This window comes from Hylobates moloch, unplaced genomic scaffold (genome assembly GCF_009828535.3).
Source record: "Hylobates moloch isolate HMO894 unplaced genomic scaffold, HMol_V3 SCAFFOLD_1, whole genome shotgun sequence".
In the NCBI taxonomy this organism is placed as follows: domain Eukaryota; kingdom Metazoa; phylum Chordata; class Mammalia; order Primates; family Hylobatidae; genus Hylobates; species Hylobates moloch.
Genome location: NW_026652276.1, coordinates 145,369,975 through 145,384,946, shown reverse-complemented (window position 1 = coordinate 145,384,946; position 14,972 = coordinate 145,369,975). Strand labels below are relative to the sequence as shown.

The following is a 14,972-nucleotide window of genomic DNA, read 5'->3' as shown; positions in this document are numbered from 1 at the left end:
CTTGTAGCTATCAACTGTCAAACCATTAAGACAATAAGAATCAGGCTGATCAGGATTAAGAATGACTGAGAGAAGATTGCAGAGACTTAAGACTTTAAGCTGGGTGCAGTAGCTGGTTGAGATTTTGGGAATGCCTTACTTAGAGGTCAGATGAATGCGTTTAGTGTACAATGCCTGCATGGGAAGAAGGGTATGCATGGATATTAATCAGTTCAAGGATAAGCTGTCGCCAACCATGTTTCTTGGTAAACTAAACACATTTTTAACCCAACACACATTTCTTTTTTTCTTTTTCTTTTTTTTGAGATGGAGTTTCACTCTTATCACCCAGGTTGGAGTGCAATGGTGCCATCTCAACTCACTGTAAGCTCTGCCTCCTGGATTCAAGCAATTCTCCTGCCTCAGCCACCCCAGTAGCTGGAATTACAGGCATAAGCCACCACTCCCGGCCGATTTTTGTATTTTTAGTGGAGACGGGGTTTCACCATGTTGGCCAGGCTGGTCACGTACTCCTGACCTCAGGTGACCCACCTGCCTTGGCCTCCCAAAGTGCTGGGATTACAGGCATGAGCCACCGTGCCCTGCCCCAACACACATTTCTAACCCTCTCCTTGACAATTGCCATCATGGAGCCTGGAAAACTAAGTACTGGATTGGCTTTCCCAGTTTTCTTTATACCAAGGGGTGGCCATGTGAGACATAAATGAAAATCTTTTTGCAGAGAGGCCTCTAGGAAAATTCTTTGATAAAAGAAACAAATGATGTTGGTGGCCCTCCTTTTTCCTTTCTTGAATTTGGATATGATTTCTGGAGCTGTAACAGCTCTTGCAACCATGAGGAAAATGCTCTAAACCGATGTGAGCAACTACCTACCCCCACTCTTCTTTAGTGCAATAAAAAATAAAATTTATGTTTAATTAAGCCACTGTTAGTTGAATTATTCTGTTATTTTCAGAAGAAATCATTCCTAACATATACATCACAGCAAAATGCTGGCAAATCCTATCTCATAAACTTTCATGAGGATTGAATAAATAAAATGCCTAACACTTGCCTAGGCAATTTACATGTTCCTCTGTCCACCCTACTTCCTAGATCAATTTAGCTACACATTGGGAGGAAGTTATAGTTTGATTATACCTGTTTATTAAAGCAGAGGTGAGTACCATATACAGTATTTTAATTTGCAAAGCTGTCAGTTTTATGTAAGGTTAGGATAACATTTTCTAGTTTGTTCCATACTCTTATTCGTCATGCTGAATATTTTTGTTGACTTCTTTGGCCAGAAGAGTTTACTGCTCCAGCATCTTCCTGGAAGAGTCCACAATTGGGCTACATCTATTTTAACCATTTCCCTCTAGATTTTTAAATTGTACTTGCCTACACAGACATTCCCCTGCCACTTTTCTGTGAGCTTGCAGAGCCTGGCATTTTCTTCTATTTTTCTTTGTTAGTTTAGTTGCTGCCTAAAAGCAAGACTAGGCTCTCATAGAGGTAGAATGGGGCTGGGCGTGGTGGCTCACGTCTGTAATCCCAGCACTTTGGGAGGCTGAGGCGGGCAAATCACGAGGTCAGGAGATCGAGACCAGCCTGGCCAACATGGTGAAACCCCATCTCTACTAAAAATACAAAAAAAAAAAAAAAAAAAAATAGCCAGGCGTGGTGGCTTGTGCCTGTAATCCCAGCTACTTAGGAGGCTGAGGCAGGAGAATTGCTTGAACCTAGGAGGCAAAGGTTGCAGTGAGTCGAGATCCAGTCACCGCACTCCAGCCTTGGAGACAGAGCAAGACTCCATCTGGGAGGTGTCGGGGGGAAGAGGTAAAATGGACAGCAGCAAACCACAGGTGTGATAGGAGAGAATACTGAGCTGAGATCAGTCTCCTAAAATATGAGTCTGATTGCAGGATCACTCATTTATCTGACTGTCGAGAACGCCTCTGAACAGGAGGAAGACTTTGGGGAGAGGGTGGGGTTTGTTGAAAGGGCACCGAGAAGGGAAGGGGGTGGTACCCAAACAATTTGTTTACATGTTTTTTGGACCTGAAATACGTAGAAAAGTACTTTGAAACTAAAGTACTGTACTGAAGTTTAACTATCTTTCTTATTGTTTGCATATTCTCCTTCCCAGATACTTTACAGAGGGCGCTAAAGCTGATCCCCTGGGAGCTTCAGAGTTTAATGACTTCGCCTGACGATTTCCTATTCTTTTCCACAATGTGCTAAGTCAAATTATGGCCAAATTACCAATCGCATGGTAATTCAGCTTCTAAATATATTTTGCAGAGTGTTTCCAAAAGTTAAAAAAAAAAATTTTACCTAAATTGTTTTTACTTGCTTCACCTTAAATCAGTTATTCGGTTCCTTTGAGGAACATGTTGCCTTAGCAACCCCCAAAGTGAACCCAGATACCCAGGACTACTGATTGTTACATCAGAGTTTTTGAAAACGCCAATACTGGAAACAGGCCGACAGTTAAGGAGAGGCGGGCCTCAAACTAAAGCAGAACCTTCTCAAAACCACTTACATTTCAAGAGATGGATTAAGCGAAAAGAGCTGTACAAGGAAATAAGACATTTTCTATGCGCCTGTTATATGCAAGGCACTGCACTCCCTTGTCACTTGTTAATTTACAAGAAGACTTGCCGGTCCAGGGGAACAGGGACAAGGTTTGGGGAAGGTGGCAAACAGCACTCCACCTGCCGCGGGGCTGCGCTTGCGGAGACCGGGGTTCTGATGCCTGGCGCCGGCTGCCAGTAGCGGCGCGCGTCCTGCGCAGTTTCCGCGCGCGTCCTCCTCGGGCTTCAGGCCGGGCCAATCAGCAGGCGGGCGGGAGGGGGCGCGGCGCCGGGAGGGAGCGGGGCTGGGTCGGGCTTCGCCGTCGGCGGGCCAGCTGGGAGGGTGCCTTTGGCTTCCCCACCCGCCATGGAGCAGCTGACGTTGCCTCCCGGCGGCGCGGCGGCGGTGGACGAGTACTTGGAGTACCGGAGGTGAGGCTGTGGCTCCGGGCCTGCTCCCCGCCGCTCCGAGGGGCCAGGATCCCTGGGCTGGGGGCGCGGGCAGGGGCCGGGCGGGCGTCCGCGGGGGTTCCGGGAATCTGTGCCTGGGCTGTTGGGGGAGGCCTAGATGAATTCCAGTTTAGTCTTTGCCTAATTAAATATTGTAGGGCCACGCAGTTCTACGCAATGATGAGTCTTCCGATAACATTTAAGATGTCCCTCTGCTCCCTTCCAAGAAGGATGACTAACTAGATTGATACAGAGGTCCAGCTGTTCCTTAAATGGCCATTGAAAACATGCACATTGAGTACTTGGGGCTATAGAAGTTAGCATACATCAAATTAACCCAGTAATAGAGTCAAACGTGAACTTGAACGCGCTCCCCACCCCGAGGTGCTGGTTTTAGGAGAAAGACACCGACTGGTGTTTGGTGTTCTAGAGAAACCCCTTCCGAAACTGGAAACGTAGCCGCTCCTTTGGCCTGAGGACACGGTTCATTGTCTTGGGTTCTGAGCTAGGCTGGTGCACCTGCAGCGACGCCCTCTTTTTCCGCTTCCTGGGGTTTTTGATCGTCCGGAATCTGGGCGGATGGGAAGTCCTGGAGAGGACCGCCTGAGGACGCGGAGTTGGGGCGGGAGGACGTGTGTGTACAAGCAGAGGGGAGACGCTCCAAGCTCGGCCAGGGAGGCCGGAGCGAGCGACAGGGCCTCCTCTGCGGCATCGTGGGCGGCCCAGGTGACCCAGAGGTGTGCACGCAGACGGCCCCCCAGCTGACTGCTCTCCCCTGCCCTGACTGCCCCGTTGGTGTAGTTTTGGGTAACCCTTAGAACTGCCTGGAGATTCTGAACCAGAAGAATAAGGGCTAGGAGCTTGATGGGGTCAGTTCCCACGCCCGGTTCAGGGTCAGAACAACCACCATCCCGTCCTCGCCCAGAGCAGAGCCGGCTCCTTGAGCCTCCAGTTCTCCAGAGCTTTTGCCTGGGAGCAAGTTGCTGGAGCTGGTGTTGACTGATAACTTGGATATTTAGATATGTGAATTGTGGGCCTCCAGTTGACTCTTGCCTAGCTCCGAACATGTTAGGGCAGACCTGGTGAGAAATTATGTAGTTATTTATTTTATTGAGACAGGGTGTGACTCTTGCCCAGGCTGGAGTGCAGTGGCGCGACCTCGGCTCACCGCAATCTCCGCCTCCTGGGTTCAAGTGATTCTCCTGCCTCAGCCACCCGAGTAGCTGGGACTACAGGCGCCCAGGTAATTTTCGTATTTTCTGTAGAGACGGGATTTCACCATGTTGCCCAGGCTGTTCTTGAACTCCTGGGCTCAAGCTGTCCACCCGCCTCGGCCTCCTAACGTGTTGGGATTACAGGCCTGGGCCACCGCGCCCGGCTGGGAAATTATTTTTGCAATCGTAAATGACTTGAAACACTTCCCTCTGAAAGAGATTATCAGGTCCTCTACTGACATCAGAATTTTAGAAAAGTGGGGAAAACAGGACTTGAGTGCCTAGACATGAAAAGGTGGGCTGGGAAGGTGAGGTGGGAAGATGAGTCAAAATATGAGTTTAGAAGGAGACAAACTTTCCTTCCTAAGAGTTTTCCTGGATTTGGTCTTGCCTAGGTACTTCGGTGGGAGTCAGTTGGGAGGGGAAGCATGCAGCCCTGTTACTCACACTGTGGGAGGCCCTGACCAGTGTCCTGGCATCACCTGTTAGCTTGTTAGAAAAGCAGAATCTCAGGCCCACTCCAGACCTATTATTATTATTATTATTATTATTATTATTATTATTTAGAGTCTCACTGTGTCACCCAGGCTGGAGTGCAGTGGCACTGTAATGGCTGACTGCAACCTTGACCTCCCGAGCTGAAGCGACTCTCTCTTCTCAGCCTCCTAACTAGCTAGGACTGCAGGCATGCATCACCACATCCAGCTAATTTTAAAATTTTTTATAGAGATGGGATCTCACTAGGATGCCCAGGCTCATCTTGAGATCCTGGTCTCAAGCAATCCTCCCACCTCAGCCTCACAAAGTGCTGGGATTACAGGTGTGAGCCACCACACCTGGCCTTATCGTGTGTGTGTGTGTGTGTGTGTGTGTGTGTGTGTGTGTGTGTGTATATATGTATTTTTTTTTAGATAGAGACTTGCTCTGCTGCCTAGGCTGGAGTGCAGTGGCGCTATCTCAGCTCACTGTGACCTCTGCCTCTGCGGTTCAAGCAATTCTCAGTGCCTCAGTTTCCAGAGTAGTTGGGATTATAGGCGCCCACCACCATGCCCCACTAATTTTTGTATTATTGGTAGAGACGGGGTTTTGCTATATTGGCCAGGCTGGGCTCGAACTCCTGACCTCAAGTGATCTGCCTGCTTCGGCCTCCCAGAATGCTGGGATTACAGGCATGAGCCACTGCGTTGTGAGTCTTAATCGGCGTTTGGGCAAGATCCCCTGGGGATTCTGTAAGTACAATAAAATTTGAGTTGCACTGGTTTAGAACTTAAATACCAGTGACATCTTACTTTTAAAAGATCTTTTAAAAATCCATATTTATCTTAAGATCTTAATACCTGTTGGTATTCTTGATAGCTACAAGAAAGTGAAATGGCCCAAAATTTATCTCAGAATTAAATGCCCTTTGTTTCTTTACTATTATGTATCTAGATTGTTCTGTAAAGAAGACGGTTTTGATTATTTCATAGCTTACAAATTTTTTTCTTTTTTTCTAATGGCAAGTACATAGACCAATGATTTTTATTTTCTACCTCAGCTAAAGGCTTCAAAGTATGGAAAAAACCATGTATTGCATAAAAAAGTACGTAGTATTCTACAAACATCACTTTTCGTGACTTTTCAAGGGGAGTATTTTCAGGGAGAAATGTCTTCAGTTTTGGAAAAACTTCTTTTAATTGTGCTTTCTTTTCCTCCAGGGAGGCCAACTCTTAATTTCCTTTCATAGAAATGGTGGGGGCTTAATGTTTTCCCATAATATTTTGGGTTCTTAGTTCTGAAATTAAACAATGATAAACTTGATTACCTAACACACAAATGTGGTTTGAGCTTGTGCTGAACCAAGTGCGTATTTAGGTTCTGCGTTAGTTTAAACCCTTGGCCAGGGTTTGGAGACAGGTATGGAAATTAGTCATGTTGGCTTCTGCTTTGATATTTTTTGTACTTTCTTGGGATACATTTTCAAAGGAGGAAAATGTTAGAATTTTTAGCAGTTAAGGCTCTACCTTTAATGAGAGGAATGAGCATCTTTGCTTCAGTATCAAAGGAAAAGCTGAGATGAATATGTGGTACTCCTCTGTTGATAAACCTGGATCAGTAAAGTTGTGTTATGAATTCATTGTCTTTCCTATTTATAACCCTCTTATATAGGAAGTGGAGGGGAGAAATATTTCTCTTCTCACCCATCACTAGGTTCATGGCTGAGGCACTTATGTTTCTAGATCAAACCGAGGGTTGGGCTGCTTATTCTCGTGGCCCAGTAATGCGATTCAGATGAACTGGGAAAGAAGGGAGATTATTTCTGTAACTGGTTATAGGGAGAAGGCCTGGAAGATATCGCCAGACTAATTCAAAATTACATATGTTTATATGTATATATATGTTTATGTGTAAGTGTGCATTTATCTAAATACATAAATGATTAACTTCTAATCTATAACTAAGATCTGAGTCCTGAAGACCTTCCTTTGGAGCCTCAGTAAATTTACTTTATCTAACTGGGTCCAGGTGCTGGGGTGATTACTCTCGTCTTGTCTCCTGGTAAATCATGGAGGTCTGGGGAGTTCCTTCGGACCTCCAATAAACTTGTTTGTGGAGGTCTGGGGAGTTTCTTCAGACCCCCAATAAAACTTGTTTAGTCCTAAACGGGTCCTTTAAGAATTCCTTCGTTATCTTGTCATGCTTCAAGGCCCAGGAATGGCCTGGGCAAATGCTTGGTGGGCTTTTGTTACATTCCAGCCTTTGTATAAAGACCCTGGTTCTATCAGCTTTTAATATTTAACTTAACCACTCAGTCAATGCTGAAACAGTTGTTATGGAGACCTGGCCTGCCACATCTGTAAGAAAAGACAGATTTACAAAAGAATAGCTTACAAATTTATTTAATATTTGCAGTGGCCTGGTCATAGCTCACCCGGAAAATAAATACTCAAAGCTTAAGAGAAATATATATTTTTGTTGTAGAATTGTTGGTGAGGATGATGGAGGGAAACTTTTTACTCCTGAAGAATATGAAGAATACAAAAGAAAAGTGTTACCTCTGCGCTTACAAAACAGATTATTTGTGAGCTGGCGGTCACCAACAGGGATGGATTGTAAACTTGCGGGCCCAGAGACACTGTGTTTTTGTACACATAGGTAAGACATTTTATTGCAAAGTTTTTTGATAATTAGAAAATAAAAAGCTAAGCATATCTTATGTCTACAAATTGTAATGATTGAGAAACATTTAACAATTGTCCTTTATATAGTAGAGTAGAAATTATCACCTGGGGATGGTGGCTCACATCTATGTTATCCCAGAACTTTGGGAGGCCGAGGCAGGAGGACTGCTTGAGCCCAGGAGTTTAGTCTGCAGTGAGCTGTGATTGTGCAACTGCATTCCAGCCTGGGTGACAGAGAGTGAAACCTTGTCTCTTAAAAAACAAAAATAGGCCAGGCGCAATGGCTCGCGCCTGTAATTCCAGCACTTTGGGAGGCTGAGGTGGGTAGATCACGAGGTCAGGAGTTCGAGACCAGTCTGGCCAACATAGTGAAACCTTGTCTCTACTAAAAATACAAAAAATTAGCCGGGTGTGGTGGCACGCGCCTGTAATCCTAGCTACATGGAAGGCTGAGACAGGAGAATTACTTGAACATGGGAGGTGAGGTTGCAGTGAGCCGAGATCACGCCACTGCACACCAGCCTGGGCGACAGTGTGAGACTCTGTCTCAAAACAAAACAAAACAGAACAAAAAACCCCACAAAAATTATCTAAAGGTTTTTAAAGCTATAATTAAAAATTTTCCATCATATCCTGTTAGCGCTCATCCTGGAGTCTATCACCTTAAGCAATTCTCTTGCCATTGGTAAAAATGTTTGGTGGCCCTGTGGCTTTGTCAGGGGTCTTTCAGTTTGACTGGGGAGCAGAGTCTACCGACATCTCACATCATTGGAGAAGGTAGAGAATGGGTCATCAGATTGAGGAACTATAAGTGTTGCCTGAATTGACCCACACTGATCATGCTGTCCATCTGTAAGTATAAACATTTCTCCTCAAATATACTAATCGCCTTTTATAACTTAAGAATCTGCTGTGTTGATACCTTTCTTTAAACAAACAAGCACACTGCTTTGCATTACAAATGGTCATGTTCCAAGAAAAGTGCCTAAAGGAAAGGAAATAAGCGAGGCTGCAGTTTTTGACTTGAGTTGTCTGTATCTGAAGTTTGCGTTTTGCTGTGTGTATGCTCTACTTTAAATTTTGCTACCGTCTCACAGTTGTAAAGTTCAGAATACCTAAGCTGCTTCACAGGAAAGTCTCTGAACCTGTTCCATGTTTTCAGGCAGCAACTTTAACTTTCGGTTCCAAGAGGAACCACCCTATTCTGATAGCAATTTCTGGGGCTCTTTCACAGAGATTCTTTGTATAGTTGCTATTTACAGAGTTGCAGTTTGCCAAAGTTTGTTAGGCAGTTGCTAGGATGAGTAATGTTGTATATAGATTGACTATAAATTTATTTAGCAACCCCAACTAAAAACACTGAGGAGGAATGGAGGATAAGGGATGTGTTGATATCTTTCAGAATTAAAGAGGGGTTTGGTAAGTTTGTGATAGTTTTATAATTTATTGTTACACAAATTTAGTGCCACTTTCTAATCTCTGTATAACTTACACAGCATGGACTTGAACGTCAGAATTGATCCAACTCAATTTTTTTTTTTTTCGAGACAGGGTCTTACTCTGTCTCTCAGATTGGAGTGCAGTGGCATGATCTTGGCTCATTGTAGCCTTGACCTCCTGGGCTCAAGCGATCCTTCGACCTCAGCCTCCCACGTAGCTAGGACCACAGGCGTGTGCCACCACATCCAGCTAATTTTTGTATTTTTTTGTAGAGAAGCAGTTTGGCTTTGTTGCCCAGACTGGTCTGGAACTCCTGGGCTCAAGTTATCTGTCTACCTTGGGCTTTCCAAAGTACCCAGATTACACATGTGTGCCACCATGCTTAGTTGACCCAACTCAACTTTGATGGAGAAGTTATTATATTTAGTACTGATCCACTCAATGAGATTTATTCCAAACTTTTCCCCCCACTATAAAAGTGATATATGATTATTAAGGAAAGTGGGGGATATATAGAAACATAGAATATATTCTATATATAATATATAGAAGCAGCTCACTACCCAAAGCCAGCTGCTAGTTTTTTTTTTTTTTTACAATATCTGTATGACTTTTTCTTTTTTCTTCTTTCTTTCCTTCCTTCCTTCCTTCCTTCCTTCCTTCCTTCCTTCCTTCCTTCCTTCCTTCCTTCTTTCTTTCTCTTTCTTTCTCTTTCTTTTTTTTGAGATGGAGTTTCACTCTTGTTGCCCACGCTGGAGTGGAATGGCGTGATCTCAGCTCACTACAACCTCTGCCTCGTGAGTTCAAGCGATTCTCCTGCCTCAGCCTCCCGAGTAGCTGGGATTACAGGCATGCACCACCATGCCCGGCTAATTTTGTATTTTTAGCAGAGACTGGGTTTCTCCATGTTGGTCAGGCTGGTCTCGAACTCCCAGCCTCAGGTGATCCACCTGCCTTGGCCTCCCAAAGTGCTGGGATTACAGGCATGAGCCACTGTACCCGGCCTGACTTTTTCTTTACATGGTTCATTTAACTGTTGTTAAGTATGTGTGTGCATAAAATACTGAGCCACTTTTTAATGACAGAATCATAGAAATATGTTTTCACGTTGTTATGTGCTGATCAAAAACAAGATTTTTAATACCTGCCAGCTAGTCCAGCTAGTCCAGTGGTGTTTATCTGTGTTCTCCGGAGCTGTGAGAGAGTCTTGGGGGTGTGCCAGGTGGAAGGGCAGGTTTGGAGAAGGGGAAACTCTATTCTGTTCTTCCTCTTGCTTTAACCAATTCTGCATTTGTTTTATGTATTCTGGTTCTATAAAAGATTTTATTTGACAAAAGGTTTTCACTACTAAAAGGTTTGAAAACTGTTGTCTAGTAATTTACTTACTGGTTCTCTTATGTTTTGTGGGTGTGTGTATAATGTAGCTGATGTAAGTACAATTGCTAATATTATTGGTATGCATAAAGCTTTTTCTATATATGGAATTATTTTCTTAGGGTATATTTTCCAAAAATGAAATTTCTGGTTCAAAGAATGGACCTTTTAAAGTTTCTTGAAACATTATTAAATAGAATTTGTTCTTTTGTAACACTCTTTTTTTTTTTTTTTTGAGACAGAGCCTCGCTCTGTTGCCCAGGCTGGAGTACAGTGGTGCCATCTCAGCTTATTGCAACCTCTGCCTCCCGGGTTCAAGGGATTCTCCTGCCTCAGCCTCCCGAGTAGCTGGGACTACAGGCATGCACCACCGTGCCGGGCTAATTTTTTTATTTTTAGTAGAGACGGGGTTTCATCATGTTGCCCAGGTTGGTCTCGAACTCCTCGGCTCAAGCAGTCCACCTGCCTTGGCCTCCCAAAGTGCTGGGATTACAGGCATGTGCCACCGGCTCTTGGCCTTTTCATAACACTCTTGATAGCATTGTGTATTACATATAGTTTTAAAAAACTTTGACTCTTTGCTAAGTTAAAACGGTATCTCATTTTAATTTGCATTTCTTTTTTTTTTTTTTTTCTTTTGAGACGGAGTCTTGCTCTGTTGCCCAGGCTGGCGTGCAGTGGCATGATCTTGGCTCACTGCAAGCTCCGCCTCCCGGGTTCACGCCATTCTCCTGCCTCAGCCTCCCAAGTAGCTGGGACTACAGGTGCCCACCACCACGCTTGGCTAATTTTTTGTATTTTTAGTAGAGACAGGGTTTCACTGTGTTAGTCAGGATGGTCCTGATCTCCTGACCTCGTGATCCGCCCGCCTCGGCCTCCCAAAATGCTGGGATTACAGGCATGAGCCACCCCGCCTGGCCTTTAATTTGCATTTCTTTGATTAATATTGAGAATAATAAATTTAGTATTATTTTACTGAATATCACCTATGAGAAGAAAGTGAGTGATCTATTTAAGAAAATTACAGTACTATAAGAAGGAGCTTTGGCTTTCAAAAATATTGATTATTTTGAAGTCAAAAGTTATATTAAAATAAATTACATCAATAAACGTTTATTGAATATATTTCTATTTTAAGTAGCAAACATGCAAATACATTTAAGTAATGCACTTTGATAAAAATAACATTGGTAAAGAACTTTTTCTTTTCTTTTTTTTTTTTGAGACGGAGTTTCACTCTTGTTGCCCAGGGTGGAGTGCAATGGTGCAATCTGGGCTCACCGCAACCTCCGTCTCCTGGGTTCAAGCAATTCTCCTGCCTCAGCCTCCTGAGTAGCTGGGGTTACAGGCATGTGCCACAGTGGCCAGCTAATTTTTTATTTTTAGTAGAGACGGGGTTTCTCTATATTGGTCAGGCTGGTCTCGAACTCCCGACCTCAGGTGATCGGCCCGCCTTGGCCTCCCAAAGTGCTGGGATTACAGGTGTGAGCCACTGCGCCTGGCCTGAACTTTTTCATATCTTAGACTGTGCTTCTCTGTTAAGGAATCTGTAGAGGTAAGTGTTTTAAGGAAATTATATAATTATTCTTTGTATTGCTGTGAAACAGCTTCTTAAATAACTAAAAATAGAAATCTAAAAGAGTGAAGATTTCCTCTGACCAAAGCAACATAGGTGATACAAGTACTATATGTAGGAGAGTTTATTTTCACCTTACTATGAAGAATAATAAAGCAATAATAATTAAAAAAATCATATCTGCCTTTAATATAATAGAAATTGTAATTTTTGATAATACTTGTGTTTATATTTCTCTCTCTCTCTCCTTTTTTAGGTATAAACAACATAAAACTGACTTGGAAACGATTCCTCAGCAGCGCCCCATTGATCTGCCCTGCCAAGTGACTGGCTGCCAGTGCAGGGCTTACCTTTATGTCCCCTTGAATGGTAGCCAGCCCATTCGCTGCAGGTGCAAACACTTTGCTGATCAGCACAGTGCTGCGCCAGGCTTTACATGCAATACATGTGAGTTATATTGTTATAAACACACAAACTCAGAATGTTTATATGTCTTCCTTGAATATTTAACGTGCCTTTGTACTAGTTGTAGAGTTAATATTCAGTTATAGCGTTAATATTGAACAACTAAGGAAAATTCAATGGATAGATACTCTAAGATTTCATTTTTGTGGAAGAACTCAGAGTTAAGCTTGATAATCATAAACCCTCATCTCATGTAGTTCAGATAATTTAAGTAACAGTAATGGATTTTAAAGAATTACCAGATGTGATCTGATTCAAATTTTTGAATATGAGAGTTTAATCAACTAAATTCTATTCATATTTTTTAAAAAAGCATTTTATAAGTCAAAAAATTTTTATGGTTTGCTGGTAGATTAGCATAGCACAATCATTTTAATGCTTTGTATGCACTAACACCCTTACCTTAATACCTGTACCCAAATTCCAACCTCTACCCCTTTTGCCCTTGCACTGGATCATCCATTGATAGGTAGAGTGCTAGTCCATTAGTGTCCTTCAGGAGATAGTCAATCCAGTTGTTTTTATAGTAGTTTGAGTTGAAATCTTATGATGAAGTATGTAACAAAACATTTTTAATGACAGTGGCAGGAATAAATGTTTCATTGGCTGAATATGGAAGTAGTTGGAAAAAACTGATTTATTTATATGCCTTGGTTCTCATATATATATATATATATATATATATATATATATATATATATTTTTTTTTTTTTTTTTTTTAATGGAGTTTTGCTCTTGTCACCCAGGCTGGAGTATAGTGGTATCATCTCGGCTCACTGCAACCTCTGCCTCCAGGGTTCAAATGATTCTCCTGCCTCAGCCTCCCAAGTAGCTGAGATTATAGGCACTCACCATGACGCCCGGCTAATTTTTGTATTTTTAGTAGAGACGGGGTTTTGCCATGTTGGCCAGGCTGTTCTCAAATCCCTGACCTCAAGTGATCTGCCCGCCTCGGCCTCCCAAAGTGCTGGGATTCCAGGCGTGAGCCACCATGCCTGGCTGTTCCCATATGTGTTCGTCAGAGGTGTGAATGGGTAAAGATTTTGCTAATGGTATATTCTGGCCTCCGTTACAATATGGCTTGATCTTTTTATAGACCAACTTTGTTAAGACGTAATTCATATGTCATACAATTAACCTATTTAAAATGTGCAGTTTAATGATTTTTAATATATAATCATGAATGTTGTGTAACCACCAGCACAATACATTTCAGAACATTTTTCTCACCCCAAAAAGAAACTCCATATTCACTTGGAGTCATTCCTTACTTTTCTCTCTCCCCAGCCCTAGACAACCCATAATCTACTTTCTGTTTCTGGATTTGCCTCTTCTGGACATTTTATATAAATAGAATCATAGAATATGTGGTCTTTTGTGACTGGCTTCTTTCATTTAGCATAATGTTTTCATGATTCATCCATGTAGCCTATATCAATACTTCTTTCCTTTTTATTGCTGAACAAGATTCCACTACACCCCTTCTGTGTCTACAGGTTGGCCTTCCAATTTGGCTTTTATGGGGAGTTGATCTGTAGGAAGATTTCTACATTATCCCTTCACCTGGTCCTGGCCACCGGGCTGTCCCTGCCATGCCTGCTTATAATTCAGTTTTTGAGGAGAGGGTCTGCATTACCTGGCTCTTCAATTTCTTTTAGTCCTTGTTGTGTTTTGCAGTTTTTTTTTTTTTTTTTTCTGTGTTGTATCTGGTTACTACTTCAGCATGTTTTAGAAGTAAGAACAGTGGCTAGGAAGGAGTTCAGTGGCTGGAGGTAAGAGTTACAGGGGCCAGAGGATCTAGATTCAGCTGGCTTTTGCCAGGCTAAGTGTCTTTAGGGTAGACAACATAGTACCTTTAAGAATTTAACTCCCTTTACATCTTGATTCAGGTTCCAAGTGTTCAGGATTCCATAGCTGCTTCACTTGTGCTTGTGGTCAGCCTGCATATGCCCATGACACAGTAGTGGAAACTAAGCAAGAAAGATTGGCTCAGGGAAAACCAGTGGGACAGGATGTTCCTTATGCAGCCATGGGAGGATTAACTGGTTTCAGCTCGCTGGCGGAAGGCTACATGCGGTTAGATGACAGTGGGATTGGTAAGTGATACTATATGAAATGTGAGCCCACCGTGTTGTTTTTATGTGTGCTAACAATAGTGAAGCCTTGTAGTTGTTAAGCAATTTATAGTATTTTTCTTTCAGAAAACATTCTCTCATTTGATTTTTATTTTTTAAAAGAGGTTTTTAAGATTTTTATTTTATTTTTTATTTTTTCAGACCTATTTAGTATCCATAAAAGAGGTTTTATTGCTACTATACCATGTATTGTCATTATAGAATTTAGAAAGCACGTGGCAGAGATCATTCCCATCCCAATACTTGTACTCAAATTTGAATCCACTCTCTATTGTTTGTAATAGCTGAATAATATTTATTTTATTTGATATGATATAGTTTACCTGTTACTCTACTGTATGTAACTTATGCTATTCATTTCATTTTGGAAACAATAGGCTTATGTTCATGTGTGTATATGAACATACATGTCTATACATGTAATCACTTCTGTAGTAAAATATGTATGTATGTGTGTGCACACACATATATCTTCTTGCATACATATATGTTGTAAATAATATAGGGAAAGTTTAATAGGATCTATTCTAAACTATTAAAGGTAGATGGATCCTTCTGAGAGCTGAGTGGGACTGGGGAGCAGAATGTGTTCCCTGTCCACT

General features: G+C 42.4%; 1 protein-coding gene across 2 annotated transcripts in view; it reads left to right on the top strand.

Annotated features, from left to right (window-relative positions):
* Positions 1 to 2,840: 2,840 nt before the first annotated feature.
* Positions 2,841 to 14,972, top strand: part of FAM221A (family with sequence similarity 221 member A) — a 30,317-nt gene continuing 18,185 nt past the window's right edge. The window contains exons 1-4 of one of the 2 annotated variants that reach the window (XM_032759247.2): positions 2,841 to 2,987; positions 7,181 to 7,354; positions 12,027 to 12,217; positions 14,125 to 14,331. In XM_032759247.2, coding sequence (XP_032615138.1) covers positions 2,923 to 2,987; positions 7,181 to 7,354; positions 12,027 to 12,217; positions 14,125 to 14,331 — 637 coding nt within the window. In that variant the 5' untranslated portion in view covers positions 2,841 to 2,922. The remainder of the gene's footprint in view (positions 2,988 to 7,180; positions 7,355 to 12,026; positions 12,218 to 14,124; positions 14,332 to 14,972) is intronic. The other variant, XM_032759266.2, reaches the window with a different exon arrangement.